Genomic DNA, 20,184 nt, shown 5'->3' on the forward strand with positions numbered 1-20,184 from the left:
GTGACTTACAACTTCTACTAAACTCTGGCATTTATGACAATTTTAGAAGTCTAAGAGCTCAGCTAACTTAAACAAAGACATTCTTGCCTTAATATTTATTTTATATCCTTCCTTTCTCTCTGCTATTCTACATTCCAGTAATATAGTAATCATCCCTTGTGCTATCTAAATCAAACAAAAACATACCTCTTTTTGTTCCCCTGTCTCCTCAAAAGACTAGGTCATGCAATCCTCTCTCTCCAGGGTGAAATTTATCTCTGTCCAAAGCCTATGCACTGCTTAAATCTACTTTAGCTCTAATTTGAGGACTTAAGTGGTGCATAGGCTTTCTGCTGACATTCTGAAGAGGGGTGAATTTCACCCAGTATGTATTTTTCTGATTCATGGTTTTATAAAAACTCTTGCAAAGAAAAGCCATTGCAAGTGTGTTTACTGACTTCCTATCACAACTTAGCCTTGCACTTTATGTGAAGTGTTATGTTTATGCAAATTAAATGTTTAATGAAGATTTTAGTGATTGTGACCTCTAGTGTGGGAGCAACTGAAAAAATTATACTTTATGAACTGTAGCTTTCATCTTTGGCACTTTCATTTGCAGCTAATTGCCCACACTTTTTACAATTTTTCTCCTGTCATCTGCTAGAGAATCTTCATCAGATAGACAAGATCACAATTCCTTGATATATGTGGTAAATGCCTTTTGGTATTTGATAAATATTGTAAACAACACAGGAAGTTTGTGTTTTACTGCATTATCATTGTATGGGGGGAGGGGAGAATAAGTCTCTGTTATTTAATACATATAGTACCTTAGAAAATTGTGGTTTTCCGTCTTCATAGTGAATCTCCACATAATCAGACGATAACAAATCACTGTAAAAAAAAAAAAAAAAAAAGATTGTGTATGGTATTTCTTAAAAACAGAAAATGTAGATGTAATCACTGTAATTTTATCATTTTAGCTGAAATTCTTGAATCTTTTTCTTTCTAACCTAGTAAATTAAAAGAATCAAGAAAGCTGTCTCCAGAAAATGGCTTGCTGCTGCATTTTGAGGCAAGAAAGACTTTAGACTAAGGGGAATTTGACTCACTGGCTGAATTTCTATTATGTTAGTCTTACATTAGTATGATTTCATTTGTTTTTAATGTATACAATAATTAAAATGAATATTAATTGACTCTATGAGTTTTGTTTCCACTGGGTCTAACTGACCAATGTATGGTTAGTTTAATTATTGTTTTCAAATAAAAGTTTTACATATATTATTCATATCAAAGTAATACACAGACACAGTGCCTGTCCCAAGAGCTTAAAGTCTATAGTGAGAAAAAACATATTACAGATTATCTATTAACATTAATCACCCCTCTTCCTATCTATTATATTAGTTCTTTACTCAACCTTCATCTACAAACTCAAACTATTTTAGTAACTCTTAACATTACTTTTCAACGCCTCTAATATCCTGTCAGGACTCAACTCAACTCAATCTCACCCTTTATCCTTCCCAAACTTCCTTGCCTGAAAACTCCTCCTCCCTCCGCAAAAGTCCCCATTCTGTCAAAGAGATGAGAAAAAAAAAAAAAAAACACAGCCCTAATACTAGAGAGGATCGTGGGTATAATGGAAACATGCTGGGTACTCCGATAGCTGAAGACTCAGCACTTGGGTGCCAGAGGGCTGGTTCCGCTCATGGAAAGAGGGGCTTCTGCTTCACGTAGTGTTTGGGGGAGTGGGAGCGGCATTCGCCCTGGTGTTCCCAGACTGCCCTGCTGCCACTGCCCAGCAGATAAGCAGGGAACCATAAATGGGTCCGGTCCCTACATATCTGGGGCTTCAATGCCCCAGACACAATGAGTTAGAGCTCAATCCAACAAGACTTTGGGCACTTTGGCCCTGATAAAGTAAAGCACTTTAACATATGTTTATACAACTTCTCACATGCTCAGTTATGCAAATTATGCGAGACAGTGCATCATATTGATGGACAGCATCCTGATCATCTTGCACTGTCTCCCAGTGCTAGCACCTCCCCAATGCCTGGCACATGTTCCCGCCTCACTGTGCCAGCCAACACTAACAAACAGCCTAGATAGTATCTGAGCTGTACTTAGTAGTGCTGGAGGCTCATCAATATGCACTGCAACCTTTTTGAATCACTATGGAGAGGATAAACATAACTGTCTCTAGCGGTTTGGGTCTGATTGTACTATTTTACAGGGTGACCATATTGGAAGGATCACTCTACCCCAACACCGCAGCCAAAAATTCTTTTTCTTCTTGGATGTACCCTTGTTCAGTTTCTACCAAAACTCTACTAGCGTATGCAATCAGCAGCTTCTGCAACATAGCTACCCTCAGTCCCTTCTTGGATGTATCACATTGTAGTGTCATTTGTTCTCCAAACTGGCAGTATTTTAACTTAGGGCATCTGTAATAAGTTTTTGCTTTCTTTCAAATGCTTGCTGTTATGGCACTGACCAGTCTCATTTCACATTCTGCCTTGAACATTGATCTATGGGCTCTGTCACTGCTGCCAAATGAGGACAGAATTTAGATAGGAAGTTTAATTACTACGCTCAGTTACGTCAGGGTGAGGCAGGTACTTGATCCAAATATAGAGGAAGACCATAAGGTGCCCCTTACTCCATCTGCCTCTCCTAAGCACAGCTCACTGGAATGCAGAATCTGTTCATCATCTAGGCCTACTGGCCAGAGCATTCTCTTCACACAGTATACATATGCAAAGGCTTGTACATTCAGTTTGTAGTGTTGCAAAAACATAATAAATGAGGCCCAAACTGCAACTTTGCAGATTTTCTATACCAAATAATGTGTACATTGCAGATGTTTTGGATCTGGGAAACATGAAGGGAAGACACATTCTTGGCAAGTATGAAAGGACCTTGAGTATTAAGCCAGGGAGTATTATCTTTTCATCATGTAATACAAAGAGTACTGTTCTTCATAGTGCTGATGACTATGAAGCAGATTTTGTTACAAAGAAAAGCATGGATCTATTGAATTCTAGGGCTCAAGAGGAAGAGCAGTATATGCCTGAATCACATGATTCAGGCCCCATCCAAGAAAGATCAAGACATGATTCCTAATCCTGAAAGATTCATCCTCCTTTAGTGCCATGAATAGAATGTAAATGCTTTATGTTCTACAGTAGAACCTCAGAGTTACAAACAACAGAGTTACGAACTGACCAGTCAACCATACACCTCATTTGGAACTGGAAGTATGCAATTAGGCAGCAGCAGAGACAAAAAGAAACAAAAAAATCAACCAAATACAGTATACAGTTAAACAAACTACTAAAAATAAGGGGAGGCAGCATTTTTCTTCTGCATAGTAAAGTTTCAAAACTGTATTAAGTCAATGTTCAGCTGTAAACATTTCAAAGAACAACCATAACATTTTGTTCAGAGCTACGAACATTTCAGAGAGTTATGAACAACCACCATTCCTGAGGTGGTCGTAACTCTGAAGTTCTACTGTACTCTGAAAGGCCAGAAGGGCTGTCCTCAATGCTAAGAAATGTATGTGTTTCCTGTCTGAGCTGGACCAGGTTCCCTCAGCTATAAGGTGTTCCTGATCATATCCATTTTGGTGATTTTTTATTTGGCATAAGCAACAGAGAGTCCTGTGGCACCTTTAAGACTAACAGATAAGGTGCCACAGGACTCTGCTGCTTTTTACAGATCCAGACTAACACGGCTACCCCTCTGATACTTTATTTGGAATAGTGAATTCTGACTTTATAGTCAGACTGGATTTCTAGAACTACCATTTAATGGACTATCACTCTGTTGGGAACCCAAACCTTCCCATTCATTACATCTGGAGAGTGATTCTAGACCTGGAGCATAAACCTCATCAGTTTCCTCATATGTAAACTGATCTCAGGAAGTAATCCTGTGCACACGACTATGAGACTTACCATTTGGAAAGCCAGTCTAAGGGGAAGTGCTCCTGAAGCTTTGGTTGATTCAAGTGTGAATCTTGTTGATTCTCTTCTCTGAGTCATGATCCACAGGCCTTGAACCCAAGTCCGCAAGGTTCACAGGAGCCGCCATGCTCCAACCCACCACTTGGCCTGACTACTGCTTACCCAGGACTCAGAGGGCCAGACCCAGTTTGAGGCTCTGCTCCGGAGGTCTTATTGGCAGAGTCCCAGAGCAGCAGATTGGCCCATTGGTCCTACTTACACCAACAGCAGAAACAGGAAACTGTCTGAACAACTAGGATCCACCTTGCTCTGAACTGTGTGCCTTGTACTTCTTGCTCCTGCTTTGGCAGCTTGACTTCCTGGAATCCTGACCTGGCTTGATCCCTGGCATCAGACTTGTAGCTCTGATCTCCAGTTTGTTTCCTGCCTCTGGCCCTCTGGTATCCTGACCTGGCCTGACTGTGTTTACTAACTTGTGGTTCTGATCTCAAGTCTGTCTCCTGCTTCTGATCTGCCAGTAACCTGACTCAACTGACTCTCGACTCTGGTCTCATGATGATTGTGGTCACTAGTCTGGCCACTAGGTCTGGCTGCCCATGACTCTGCCATAACAGGTTATTTGGACAATAACTCTAAAAGACCAAGCCCTGTGCAAGAAGGATGGTCCCAGCTGCACTGCCACAGTCACCAGAAGCAATGGATCACTCGAATGGGCCCTCCACCTCCAGGCAGAAAATCAATCACTGCAGGCCCAAGCTGCACAGCTGATGGGGGAAACCAGCAGCAGCAGGAGTAAGTGAAGCAGCTTATTGCTGAGAATGCTGTGCTGCAAGTACCACCTGCAGTGCCCTGCTCTGAGCAGGAGCCTGAGAAACCCTTGCCTGAAAGGTTCAATGGGAACTGCTGGTGGTTCTCAGGCTTCATGAACCAATGCCACATTCTGTTCCTGATTTATACCTCTGACCAGTTCAAGGTGACCTTAGTAATCAGCCTACTGACAGGAGACTGAGTCTGCTGGAAGGCGATAGCCCAGCCCAGTGCTGCCATAGCCCAGCCCAGTGCTTTCTTCAGTTGATATCAACCATCTTTGGTGACCCACCCTAAATTGACTCCATCAGGAACCAGGCACAATGGCCTCCTATGTGGCACAATTCTGCAGCTTCACAGAGGATACAGAGTGGAACGAAAGCAGTGCAGTAGTGGGGCTTGCAGGAAGAAATCAAAGATGAACTGGCCTTTGTAGAGATGCCTACAGGCCTAGATACTCTTGTGGACCATGCCATCTGCATAGACAAGCAGCTGCGAGCACGAAGAGTGGAGAAAAGAGGTTTCCCTGCAGTCCCTCTACTTGTGTACTGCAACCTCACCTTCTGCATCACCTACTGAACCTATACAAGACAATCTGACTCATCAGCGGCTCACTCCTGAAGAAAAAGAATGGCACTCTACCTGTGCTTCTACTGTGGCAAACCTGGCCATGTCATCTCAGCCTGCTGAGTAAGCACACCAAGGAGCTTGGGGAAACAAGCTGGTCCAGATACAGTGGGGAGAACCGACTTGATCCTTGAAGGAGGAGAATTTCCCTGTACCCTAGTCCTCACTAAGACACACACTGAGCCCCACCTAGGGGCCTCCCATTTGCTGATCCCAAGGGACCCCCAGCAGATCTCCCTCCAACAGGCCCTCATCAGTTCAGGAGCAGCAGAAAAATTTATGAGTGCCACTACAGCTCAGGCCCTACAGATTCCCCTGTGACACAAGGCCACGCTAGACGTGATTTAAACTATTGATGGCTCCCCACTGTCCTCAGGTCCAGTTGCAGTGAAGTCTTTTCCCCTAGAGACCAGTATTCAGGGACACAGAGAAATAACTCAATTTGGCATGATCGATTCCCTCCATTTTCCCCTGATCCTTGGCATCTCCTGGCTAACCTTTCACGATCCCCTCATTTGTTGTTGTGATAAATGAAGGGGGGTAGCTCCCTTTTATGGATACCCAGCCAGACAGTTAGCTACAAAATCCCTATTAGTAGCTGTTCTCTATGTGCTTTATCTGTAAAGGGTTAAAAAAGCCCATAGGTAAAAGGAAGGGAGTGGGTACCTGACCAAACGAACCAACGGGAGGGCTAGAACTTTTTAAAATTGGGGAAAACCTTTCCCTTTGTCTGTCTGTCTGTTCTCTGGAGAGAGGAGGCACAGAGCAGCAATGCTGTAAGAAGCTATAAACCAGGTATGAAAAATCATCAAATCATACCTAGGAATTACTTATCTGAAATCTCAGACATGTAAGTAAATCAGGGAATGTCTAGGAAGACACGATTAAGTTTCTCTCTTATTTCTTTATGGCTTGTGGACTCCTCTGTGCTATCCCCCAAATGCTTTTGTTTTGCTTGTAATCATTAAGCTAGACCTCAAGAAAACCAGTCTTGAGGCTTAATTATTATATTTGCTCTTTTAAAATCTAGCAATAGCCTAAGTTCCAAATGTATTTTTTTTCTTTTTGCTTTTAATAAAATTTACTTTTTTTAAGAACAGGACTGGGTTTGTGTGTCATAAGAGTTATGTGCATATGTTGTTTAATTAGCTGGTGGCAACAGCTGATTACTCCTTTGTTTTCTTTCTCAGCTCTTCCCTGGAGGAGGAGTGAAAGGGCTTGAGGGTACCCCACAGGGAGGAATTCCCAAGTGTGCCTTCCTGGGTCCAAAGGGGGTTGTTTGTTTTTTAAACTTGGATGGTGGCAGCATCTACCCATCCTAGGTCAGAGAGAAGCTATAACCTTGGGAGTTTAATACCAGCCTGCAGTGGCCAGTACTAATTTTTAGAATCCTTCCAGGTCCCCACCTTCTGCACTCGCAGTGCCAGAGTGGGGAATCAGCCTTGACATGGTGTCAAGAACAAAAGGTCACTTTCCCAACAGAATTCTACTGACATCATGGTCAGGGTTCTGTGAGTGCAGCACCCAGGCTCAAGAAGGATCAAGTAGGCTTAGTCACTTGCCCCCTCAACTTCCACAACTATGCTGACATCTTTGAAAAGAAGAATGCAGAAAGCCTCACCTCACACTGAGACTATGATTGCCCCATAGAACTCCAACCAGAGGTGAAGATGGGGTTTAGGTAGACATATGCAAAGTCAGAGCCTAAACTGGCAGTGTTGCGAGAATACCTCCAAGAGAACCTGGTGTGATGGGTTAGATCACAGAAACCACCTGGGAGCTGCCACCTGATGTGCCAAGACTACTTCTGCCCCTGCTTTCCCTGCCAGCTCAGGACCTCAGCACCCTGTCTTGCTGAGCCAGACACTCCCGACTGCTCCAACACAGACTCAGGGTCTGAATTACTTGCCCCAAAGCTGCAGGCTTCACTGAAAGCAGCTTACAGAAGCATTCTTATCTTTAACACTCAGATGCCCAACTCCCAATAGGGTCTAAACCCAAATAAATCCGTTTTACCCTGTATAAAGTTTATACAGAGTAAACTCAAATTGTTTGCCCTCTATAACACCAGTAGAGAGATATGCACAGCTGTTTGCCCCTGCCCCCCCTACCCAGGTATTAACATGTACTCTGAGTTAATTAATAAGTAAAAAGTGATTTTATTAAATACAGAAAGTAGGATTTAAGCGGTTCCAAGTAGTAACAGACAGAACAAAGTGAGTTACCAAGCAAAATAAAATAAAACATGCAAATCTAAGCCTAATACAGTAATACAATTGAGTACAGATAATAGCTCACCCTGAAAGATCTTTTCCATACATTTCTTTCACAGACTGGATGCCTTCCTAGTCTGGGCACAATCCTTTCCCCTGGTACAGCCCTTGTTCCAGCTCAGGTGGTAGCTAGGGGATTTCTCATGATGGCTCTCACTTTGTTCTGTTCCACCCACTTATATATCTTTGGCATAAGGCAGCAATCCTTTGTCCCTCTCTGGGTTCCCATCCCTTCCTTCTCACTGGAAAGACACCAGGTTAAAGATGGATTCCAGTTCAAGTGACGTGATCATGTCACTGTAAGACTTCATTACTCACTTGCCAGCACACACGTATACAGGAAGACTTACAGGTAAAAGAGAGCAATCTGCAGTCAATTGTCCTGGTTAATGGGAGTCATCAAGATTCCAAACCACCATTAATGGCCCACACTTTACATAATTACAATAGGCTCTCAGAGTTACATTTCATATTTTTAGTTTCAGATACAAGAGCGGTACATTTATACAAATAGATTATAAGCTTTGTAATGATACCTTACAACAGACCTTTTGCATGAAGCATATTCCAGTTACATTAGCATATTTTCATAAAATCATATAGAGTGCAAGGTCACACCTGGCCCCAGGCGCTCACCCACAGGTCAACCTCACCAGCCAGTGCCCCAGTCCTTTTCGTACAAAACAAGTACAGCAGGCTCCGCTTCTGTTGAAACAGTTACCCACTACCCCCAATCCCTGAGTTGTTAGACAGCATGTAGGTCACCCATACAGTCACTAACCTGGATCTCCGGGGAGCTTAGTTTCATCCATATCCAAGAGGGCGAAGAATGGAAGACTGCCTTTTACACCTAATACAGACACTTTGAATATTTAGTCAAGCTATTCAGTTGACTAATGCGCCAGCAACATTCCAGCACTTTATTAACAATGTGCTCTAGTCCTACTGGACCAATTTGTATTGGAATACTTGGATGATACATTGAGCTTCTCAGACTATCTGGACCAACACACCACACACGTCCACACAGTCCTGGAGAGACAATGACAACATGGTCTCTATGCTAAACTCAAAAAAGTGTGCATTCAATCAGACCTTGACTGAGGCCTGGTCTACGCTACGCATTTATACCGATTTTAGCAGCGTTAAACCAATTTAATGCTGCACCCGGCCACACAACGAGGCCCTTTATAGCGATATAAAGGGCTCTTTAAACCGGTTTCTGTACTCCTCCCCGACGAAAGGAGTAGCGCTGAAATCGGTATTACCATATCGGATTAGGGTTAATGTGGCCGCAAATTGACAGTATCGGCCTCCGGGCGGTATCCCACAGTGCACCACTGTGACCGCTCTGGAAAGCAATCTGAACTCGGATGCGCAGGCCAGGTAGACAGGAAAAGCCCCGCGAACTTTTGAATTGCATTTCCTGTTTGCCCAGCATGGAGCTCTGATCAGCATGGGTGGCCATGCAGTCCCAAATCCAAAATGAGCTCCAGCATGGACCGTACGGGAGATACTGGATCTGATCGCTGTATGGGGAGACAAATCAGTTCTATCAGAGCTCTGTTACAAAAGACAAAATGCCAAAGCATTTGAAAAAAATCTCCAGGCTATGATACAGAGTCCACAGCAGAGTGCTGTGTGACAAGCGTAACAGAAAGCCGAAGAATCAAATGGATGCTCATGGAGGAAGGGAGGGGGGACTGAGGACTCCAGTTATTCCACAGTCCCTGCAGTCTCCAAAAAGCATTTGCATTCTTGGCTGAGCTCCCAATGCCTATAGGGTCAAACACATTGTCCGGGGTGGTTCAGGGTATATCTCGTCAATTTACTCCCCCTCCCCCCCCCCGTGAAAGAAAAGGGAAAAAAATCGTTTCTTGACTTTTTTCAATGTCACCGTATGTCTACTGCATGCTGCTGGTAGACACCGTGCTGTGGCACTGAACAACAGCATCCTCTCCCCTCCCTTCCCCGGTGGCAGACGGTACAGTGCAGTAGGACTGGTAGCTGTCCTTGTCATCATCCCGTGAGTGCTCCTGGCTGGCCTCAGGTGAGGTCGGCCGGGGGCGCCTAGGTAAAAATAGGAATGACTCCCGGTCATTCCCAGCAGATGGTACAGAACGGCTGGTAACCATCCTCATCATAGCAATGGGGGCTGTGCTCTCTGGTTCTCTGGTACACTGGTTCTCTAGTACACTTGCCCCATATTCTAGGCAGGACTGACTCTATTTTTAGATACAACATAAAGGAGGGAATGACCCAGGGGGTCATTCCCATTTTTGTCTTTGCGCCCCCGGCCGACCTCAGTGAAGGTCAGCCAGGCGCACTCATGACAGCAGCAGACTGTACAGAACGACTGATAACCATCATCTCATTGTCAATTTACAATGGCATGGCATTGGTGCAATAGGGATGGTAACCATCTCTGCTACCTTGCAAAGGCAAATGAATGCTGCTCTGCAGCACTGCAGTACCGTGTCTGTCGGCAGCATCCAGTACACATACGGTGACAGGGACAAAGACAAAAGGCAAAACAGGCTCCATGGTTGCCATGCTATAGCATCTGCCAGGGCAATCCAGGGAAAAAAGGCGCGAAATGATTGTCTGCCATTGCTTTCACGGAGGAAGGAATGAGTGACAACATTTACCCAGCAAGGAATCCTGTGGCACCTTATAGACTAACAGACGTTTTGGAGCATGAGCTTTCGTGGGTGAATACCCACTTCGTCAGATGCAAGTAGTGGAAATTTCCAGGGGCAGGTATATATATGCAGGGAACCTCATTATCTCTAGCGTTGCTCCAAAACGTCTGTTAGTCTATAAGGTGCCACAGGATTCCTTGCTGCTTCTACAGATCCAGACTAACACAGCTACCCCTCTGATACTTAACATTTACCCAGAATCACCCACGACACTGTTTTTGCACCATCATGCACTGGGATCTCAACCCAGAATTCCAATGGGCAGGGGAGACTGCGGGAACTATGGGATAGCTACGGGATAGCTACCCACAGTGCAAGGCTCCAGAAATCGACGCTAGCCTCGGTACATGGACACACACCACCGAATTATTGTGCTTTGTGTGGCCGCGTGCACTTGACTTTATACAATCTGTTTTACAAAACCGGTTTATGTAAAATCGGAATAATCCTGTAGTGTAGACATACCCTGAGTTCCTGGGTTTCATCCTGTCCCCGGAAGTAATCAAGCTGGATCTGCGCAAACTCCAGACTGTCCACGACTAGGCAGCCCCCTGCAATGCGCGTGGCCTACAACATTTTCTAGGCTTTGCAAACTTTTACTGAAGGTTTATCTCAAATTTTTCAAAACAAGCCTAACCCCTCACTATCCTACTCCGAAAGAATGCCCAGTTCTACTGGTCGCCCAAGGCACAGTACGCATTGGAACAGATAATGCTTGCCTTCACCATGTGCCTTGATTCAGTAACGGCCCACCCACACACAACAACAGTTTTCATCGTGGAAGATGATGTCTCTAGCATAGCAATTGCGGCAGTCCTCTCCCAGAGGCATGGACACAAGCAAATGCTGCATCCCATCACCTACTACTCCAGAAAGTTTACTCCTTCTGAGCGAAGCTATGAGCTCTTGGACAAAGAGCTCTTGACAATTAAGACTGCTTTTGAAAACTGGTGACACTTCTTGAAAGGGGCCTATCATTCAGTCCAAGTATTTACTGATCACAAAAAACTGGAGTATCTGCAGGGTCAATGTCCTAAACCAGTGACAGTTCCAGTGGGTCCTATTCTTCTCCTAGTTCAACTTTAACTTGACCTACCACCCTGGAACTAGAAATGGTATGGCTAACACCTTTCCCTGAAGGTATGGGTCTGACCCACAAGGCCCGAGTCCAGAACCAGCCCACATTCTCAAGTTGCATAATTTCCTCAACATGACCCACCACCAAGATTTGCTCACGCTCTGCCTTTGTCTCTGGAACTCCACCCAGCAAGATGGCCATTACAGACTTAGAACCACACAACACTTGGGAGGCGGAATCACATTCATAAGAGACCACATCGATGTCATCGTCCGTCCCCACCCCCCCGACTTGCAAGAATGGCAGTCTTCAACTGGGCCTGGCAGGACACTTTGGGAAATAAAAGAATCCAAAGATTAATGTCCCGGTACTTCTAGTGGCCTCATATGTGCCCCACAATAGAGACTGTTGTTGCTTCCTGCCAGGTGTGTGCTCACACCAAGATCCCATTCCAGAAACCCCGAAGGAACACTTTCACGATCATGGAAGGCCATTTCCTTTGACTTTCTCATGAAACTACCAAAATCCTGTGATTTCATGACCATCCTGATAGTAGTGGATTGCTTTTCGAAAGTCGCTCACTTCATTCCCTTGCATGGGATTCCTCTCCACTGGGCAAACTACCCAACTCTGGATAAACACAGCAGTCTATCTTCATTGCCTCCTGGATCATTTCATCTCTAGGGCCCTACCAAATTCATAGCCGTGAAAAAACACATCATGAACAATGAAAGCTGGTCTCCCTCATGAAATCTGGCTATTGTAGGAGGGTCGCAGTATTGATACCCTTACTTCTGAAGGCAGCACAGAGTTGCGCAGCTGGAGAGCAGTGGTTTCTGGCTAGGAACACAGCTCTAAAGGCAGTGCCACCAGCAGCAGCAGAGCAGAAGAGCGGGTGGCATGGTATTGGGGGGGTCATCACTTTTGTGGGGGCATGGCTGGCCTCATGAGTGAGCAACTACCCAAGGAGCTGTGGTCAGGGGGGTGCTGTGGTAATGCCTCCCTGCACAGCCAGCCCAAGGCTCCTTTAGCTCCCAAGTGCTGAGCCTGGAGCTGGGGATGGAATGGGCTGGGGCACCCCAGCTGGGGGCTCCTACTGTGCACTGGGCTCTAGCTGTTAGGGCCACTGAGGTCAGGGAGGGACAGGACTTTCTTGTCCCCTACACAGGCCACTCTTGGGGACAGGTTAGACCCACCTCTGGGAACCTCCTCCAGCTGCAGGAAGTTCCACGGCTGCTGGCTGGGAGCCCAACTCTGAAGGCAGCCTCACTACCAGCAGAAGTGCAGAAGTAAGGATGGCAATACCGTGACAGCCTCAAATTGCCTTGCGATACACTTACCCCCACAATCTCCCTTCGTGTCAGGACCCCCACAGTTATAACACAGTGAAATTTCAAATTTAAATATATGAAAACATGAAATGTAAATTTTTTAAAATCCTATGACTGTGAAATTTACCAAAGTGAACCGTGAATTTGGTAGGGCCCTAGTCATCTCTGATTGGGGTCTCTAGTTCACTACCTGCTTCTGGCACAAGGCTTTGTGCCTATTAATTGTCTACATGCACCTGTCTTCTGCCTACCACCCTCAGTTGCATGGCCAAATGGAATGAATCACAGAATATCAGGGTTGGAAGGGACCTCAGGAGGTCATCTAGTCCAACCCCCTGCTCAAAGCAGGATTAATCCCCAGACAGATTTTTGCCCCAGATTCCTAAATGGCCCCCTGAAAGACTGAACTCACAACCCTGGATTTAGCAGGTCAGTGCTCAAACCAATCAACCAGATGCCAGAGCAATACCTATAAGGCTACACTAACCATCACCAGGATGACTGGTCTACAGTATTATCACATGCCAAGTCCTCATATAATAATGCAGACCACGCATCCACTGGCCACAACCCCTTCTTTGTCAACTATAGGTACTGCCCTTAATTTCATCCATCTCCTTCCCTAATCCGTCAGCCTTCGACCTATACAACACATCCAAGAAGAGGTGAAAGGACACCTTGAGAAGGCAAAGGAGGACTACAAAAAGCATGCAGACAATGATAGGCAACAAGGCCCTGCCTAGTCTGTAGGACAAAAGGTATGGTTTTCTACAGAATACCTCTGTACAGACAGACCCTCTTGGAAACTAGATCACCAGTTCCTTGGCCCTCACCAGGCTCGGCAACAAATCAACCCGATCACCTTCAAACTCTAGCTCCCTTAATCCCTTACAGTCCACCCCATATTCCATGTCTCACTCCTAAAACCCAAACTGAGAACACATTGTTCCAGAGAGCCCAATCACTACCTCCACAAGGTCAGGAAGAATACATTGTCCATGAAATTCTTGATTCCAAGGTCAAGCAGGGTAAATTGTGCTACCTGATCAACTGGGAAGGTTATGGCGCAGAGGAATGCACCTGCAAGCCAGCTGAGAATAGTCATGCTCCCATCCTCATCCATATGAGCACCCTGAGAAACCTAGGCCCAGAGGGCGCCCCTAAGAGACGGGTGCTGTCATGAGCCATGGGGCCTTGAATCCAGTTCCACAGAAGCAGCTATGTTCCAACCCTCCACTTGGTGGCCTGCTGACTACTGCTTATCCAAGGACCCATGAAGTCCGGCCTCATTTTGAAGATCCATCCCTGAGGTCCTATTAGCGCAATCCTAGAGCAGCTGATTGGCCCAATGACCTTACATAAGCCAGCAGCAGGAACAAGAAGCTGACCAAGCCACTGGGATCCACCCTGCTCCTGCTCCCCTGGCTTGACTTCCTGGCATCCTAATCTGGCTTGATTTCTGACATCTGATATGTGGCTCTGGTCTCCAGTTTGTCTCCTGCTTCTAACCCCCTTGTATCCTGACCCAGCCTGACTCTCAACCCCTGTTTCATGACTGTGGACTTTGCCTCTGACCACAACCCAGCTATAACACTCTGTTGGAGAAACTCCAGCCTGGGATGTACAGTACATATTTTAACATCTTAATGTGCAATTTTTTAGACCAGATTTAAACAATTCTTTACATTTACAATGAATCCAAGTTCCTGAAGGCTGACTAGCGCCCATTAAGTCACTGACTGAGGGCTAATAAGCATGTGATAATCTCCATGAACCAAGTTCAGAAGCTGACTATGGCACTGCATTATCAAGAAGTGCAAGATAGTGTCTTCCAAGTCTCCTAAGGACACTACAGCTTGTGTGGAGTTCAGGAGTATCTATCTTGTGCTTTGATTTTCTGATGAAGGTTTGAATGGCTGTAAGTCAAGAATGGCTTAGGCTCTTCCTATTTTCTTCTGCACATTGAAAATTATGGAGCAAAGCCTTGAGAATTTATTTTTTTGGAAAGTAGTTCTAGGCCCCTATGCTAAGAAAACAAGCTAAGTTTTGAAGAATCATCTGATGTTTTTTACAGACTGGTGGAAGTAAGAGACTAGATGAAGGTGCTGGGTTTGGCTTCAGGTAGCAACCATGCGTTATGTCCAAGATCTGCTCGTCTGATATAGACATTTGGCATTTAGGTGAGAATTTTAAAAGGTATCTCATGAGTCTAGATCTGAGCAGAGCCTCCATCTCAGTAGATGTTATACCGATGACTTAACAAATATTGGAGTTGTTAGGTTTCTTTTGGCTTTCTCCAGGGTTACATGAAATAGTCTGATCCTAGTAAACTCTGAGGAACATAACATTTGCATGTAATGATTTGTAGGTTGTAATGATTTTAGTCTCTAACATTCTACAAATTTAAGAGCAGCAGCATCATTTGTGTTCAGTTGAGTCACTCCAAGGAGTCAGTGAAAGGTGGCCGCCCAGTTAATGTACTATCATCCTGCCACTGAAAGTACCCTCAGGCTGTGGACATGTTCTGGCTTTTCAACTAGTAAAAAGCTCCACAAGGAGACAAAGGAATCTTTCTGGAGTGAATGCAAAAATCCATCTCTTTCCAAAATAGGTTCTCTTTATCCAAAAGCACATCACTGAATATCTGCTGAACCTCCACATTTAGTATTGATTATCACACCCATGTATATCTTTCAGAATCAAGTCTCATGATACTACAATTAGAGTCATCTACAGTGCATTCTCCAGTCATTTCCACTTCTCCACTGCTTAACTTTTGAGTTCATTACATTTCTTCACGTGCAATTATCCATCTTCCACAGCTCAAACTGTTACTTGCCCACAGAAGATAGATCCCAAAGGAAGCTGACAACCAGCAGATTGGTAAATCCAAAATCCAAGGTCATTGCAGCATCTGAGTCACAGATAGTGTTGGCTCCAGCCATTGTTACCTTCATGACCAGATTTTCAAAAGGAGACTGAGAGGAATAGTCATTGGTTCTCTAAGTAGAATATATTTTATGTCAATTGTCTTAGCAATAGCCAGGGTAGTATGCAAGTGCTGTCTACCCTCCCTCATCAATTACTCCAGAGGAGGGTGAACAGGCACTGCTGCTCTACTTTCAGGGGAATCTCATTCCAAGTACCTTCATAGTTGTGAGATCCTCAGCAGTTTCCAAAGTAAAAAGGGGTGACCTTATCCACTATTTTCTATACAGTACCTGATCCACAAAAACTCATCCTCTAACATTTATGTGTTGCAGACTTCTGAATCTATATAAAGGGTGGAAGAATCAAGGTTACCAAGGATTCATTAACACCAGGCTGTGTGAATTTCAGTAGTGGCAAAATAGGCTCTGGTTGCATCACTTGTTCTAGCATCAGAGTTTCCTTAGTATTGCCTGTTGCCTGTATACTAATTTACTGAGTCAGGATCATCACAAAGATATGGGACACTACAAAAATAATCTAGTTAAACAAAGATCAGACTAGTCAGTATTTCCTCCTATCACTGGAAGTTTGAGAACTGGTCCACTGGTGCCAGTGTAACCCATTTTTAGGAAAGGGATTGTGGAACATTCATTTATTTAGCTTCCTGGACAGAGAGCAAATTCAGTCTAATTCAAAAGTGTTAAACATTAATCGCACTGAGGATTACACACAGTATAATGAAAAGCTTTTTCAGTAGTAGTTGGATTGCCAAGAGTACTTTCCCTAGCTTACCCAACTCTAAGTCAAACGTAAACATACCTGCACAATTTCAATTCTGGATAAGCGTATGTGTTACAGAAGTAATATTGGCATTTCATAAACATTAATTGCACATATTTACACAATTAATTTGACTAGCCTGAAATCCAATATAAATACATAAAACAACTCTGACTCTTGCACCTGAGACTTAAAGCTTCTGTATGCAGCGGTTTATCACTTAAAAAGTACACTGCAATATTATAATTGTGTTACACATTTACTACTTAACAATAGTTGAAGCTGATCCCAATATAAAATCTATGAATTTCTGTTATTAAGAAGGGCAGTCTCTTAACTTAGCACATTGAAATTTCTTTAAAAAATAATTATAAAACATTAGCTCTACAGGATACACTAACTTCATCTGCTCTGTGTATAGCAATGACCATATAGGATGGGATTTTCAAAAATGTCTGAGGGTATTAGGCATCGAATTCTCACTGACTTTCAATGGAAGTTGAGTATCTGACTCCATTAGCCATTTTTGAAAATCCCAAGAAGAATCTTTAATCTTCAAAAGAAAACTTTTCCATATCATTTTGGAGTACTGCTTCCAGATTAATTTTATATCTCATATTTGCAGATGTAATTGGACTTTGTGGCAAGGGTTTGCTTGGTCTAACTGTTGAGCTTATAAATGCCACCGATTCCCGCTGGCATCCTAACTTTACCTGCTACGCGGCTGCTGCTTCAGATAAAATTGACCTGAGCACCACTAACAAAGTTGGTTTAGTAATTTCTCTGATCCCTTTTTCTCACTACATAACTCAAATGGTAAAACAGAATGATACAGAGTGAAAACTCTGCATAAGGAAACAAAGGATCAGGCCACACACCTATAGAGTCATATTGAATCCATATGCATATATTAAGACTGCACAATGTAATTAGTAATTACACAGAAAAAAACCAAATAAAAAGAATGTTAAGGTTGCAAAGTCAAGTACTCAAAAGTTAGAAAATGTCAGAATTGAGGCTGCTCATGCAGCCTTAAAGGGAGCCATGTTAACACTCCACAGACAACCATGATTCTGGCACGCACAATTTCTTTGGGTTTTAGAATAACAAACTGAAAAAACAAAGTATATCATGTGGCACTGACACCCATATAGGCCATCATCATGGCTGTAACCTTCAAAGCCACCACACAGATTTCTGTCACTTGAACTAATGGAGTAACTAACAACAGTAGTAGTTTCGCATCCTCTATGTGGAGCACTCACCAGAGGGGAAGAGACACATGCTTTGCCAGTGATTTCGCAGATATTTGCTGATAACACAAATGTTGAGACTGAAGATTCTTTGGTTCATTACTGTTTCTATGAGGAGTATAATCTAAATGGTTACAGACCCTTTTGCCCATTCCCCTCAAGCCTGATCCCTTTTACTCTCATTCCCTCCAGCCTGTCCCTGCCTCAGTCCTGTCCTCCCCCAGCCCCCAACCAACTCCTACTTCCAGCCTATTCATGTAGATAGTCCCAATCTCAATTTCTCTGGACTTTTCATCACAGTCAGTCTTACTGCCCCATCTGAGTTCCAGTCTTCCTCACTACGCTAGCTCCCAGTCCTACTTTTCCTCCATAAACTCTTCATCCGAGTCTCCCTGACCAGTGAGCCCCAGACCTCACACCAGCCTTCTCATCCCATCTCAATCTCTCCATCCACCCCACGCTCTTCCTAGTCCGAGACTTCCTCCTCAGACTCCTGGTCCCAGTCTCCTCACCCCATTCCCTCATAGCTCTTCATCAGATCTCAGTCTTAGCCTCCCGCCAGCTCTGTTTCCACTCTGGGGTCCCAGTCTTCTTGCTACGCCAGTCCCCTCCTACAGCCAGCTCCTAACTTTATCCCAATCTACTCTCCCTACCACTTCTTCTCCCAGTCTTGTTCTTGTCCCCCTCTTGTCCTCCTCCAGAACATGTGGGCCCAACAGGAAACTGGACACCTCTTGCAGTTGCTCCCTGAATCCAAGGGCAAAACTGACTGAGCGTTTGGAATTGTGCAGTATCTCCTATGGGGAACCAACCCTGCCATCCGGCAATGCTTTACTCAAGGTGCTAAGCACCACCAAATCAACGTGTTAAAGCACCAAACTTTAACATGGGTTGATTATACCAATACACTGATCAGGATGAAAGCTGTCCCAAGGTGCTGAGGCATAACTCTGCAGCCTCCCCCATCAAATCTACTTTGTTAAAAGTGGTACTGGCACAGATGAACTGTTTGACAACTAATTTAAAAAGAACAAAGCAAAGTACACACCATGAACTAACCTATTAAGTGTGACATTTCAAAGTTAATCATTTTTATTTATCCTATCAGAATGAAAATTGTCAGGATTTTTTTTTAATTCAGAAAAACATTTTTTTAAAAAAATTATTTCATAATTCCAATATGGTTGAAAGGATTTTGCTCAAAGTTTCAAGAATAAATTATGCTTCAAAATCAAGTAGGAAAAATTTTAACTGAAAAGGTAAATATTTTGCAAAATTATGAAGACGTGAAATCAGGGAGTTAGAACTTTTTGCCACCTTAATTGTAAGAATCACTCTGGTCACAACCACATTTGGCAACAATTCAGGAGATGTATGTAGACTGATTCCAGAACAGAAAGAGAGAACATTAATGTGATGTCTTGTACTCACACCAAACTGCAATCCAAATTCAGATTGGATGAATGAAGTAATGAGAGTGAGGAAGAGTTTAATTGCCCTGAACTTTTCCATACTCCTTGGTCTTGTCCAGTATGATTTTTGAATCTTGTTCTGACTTGTGCTATCTTGCCTCACTACATCTTCTTTCAACCATATTTTATTAAATCACAAGACTTTGCCTTATAAACAATAAGCAAGATTAATTTCAAGAAACTAAAGATGGAGCCAGTAAGAAGATAGGCAATATCTGTGACTTATTTGCGTTTCATATTCTTTAAATTATGTTTATCTTAGGTACTAATAAATCAACTGATTGCTTGTGTATTTTATTCATGTTTCAAACTCAACACTAATGACAGAGCAGCCAGTTGTGAACTGCTTAAATTTTGTGAATTACCAAATAAGCAAACAAAAAAAAGTTAGAACCAGGGATGTAAAAGATTAACTGGTAAGCATAGTCTTACCGGTTAATCGCCTTAAGTGTTAACCCCCACGCTGGCCGGAGTGGGCTTAGCCGTGGTGCTCGGCTGGAGAGGGCCCAGTCCCAGCTGCACCAGCCAGATGGGCCTCAGCCACTTAAACAGTTAGCCATTTAAACGACATTTTTAATAATTTAAACTGTTAACTTTAACAGTATTTAAATCCCTAGTTAGAACCAAGGATAATTCATCACAAAATACATTTTGTTTGACAACAGTAGCTTAACCAATATATCATACTAAAAAGTGAAGTAAGTAATGAGACTGTGCTATAAAATTTTGATACTAGAGCTTTAAGTGGAGGGAGCCAGAACCAGATCCTGATCCCAATATAAACATTTTGTGACACTCTGGCAGCACTAACCACCCTTATAACTGACTTAAATGGCTACATGGGGGTTCTCCTAATTATGGCTAAATTCCTGGGTGCGGAGATGAGTAGCCAGTCCTAACCCACCCCTCCCAGCTCTAGCATAAGTGATGTGGTGGAGCCTGCCAGGTCATGGGACGTGGCCAAAGTGATGATG

The 20,184-nt window shown here is 43.7% G+C and overlaps 1 protein-coding gene across 3 annotated transcripts in view; it reads right to left on the reverse strand.

Annotated features, from left to right (window-relative positions):
* Positions 1-20,184, reverse strand: part of ADAM23 (ADAM metallopeptidase domain 23) — a 204,339-nt gene that overhangs the window by 130,070 nt on the left and 54,085 nt on the right. For all 3 annotated transcript variants that reach the window (XM_050969586.1, XM_050969584.1, XM_050969583.1), the window contains exon 4: positions 810-873. In XM_050969586.1, coding sequence (XP_050825543.1) covers positions 810-873 — 64 coding nt within the window. The remainder of the gene's footprint in view (positions 1-809; positions 874-20,184) is intronic.

The sequence above is a fragment of the Gopherus flavomarginatus genome, chromosome 10, assembly GCF_025201925.1.
Source record: "Gopherus flavomarginatus isolate rGopFla2 chromosome 10, rGopFla2.mat.asm, whole genome shotgun sequence".
Taxonomy (NCBI): Eukaryota; Metazoa; Chordata; order Testudines; family Testudinidae; genus Gopherus; species Gopherus flavomarginatus.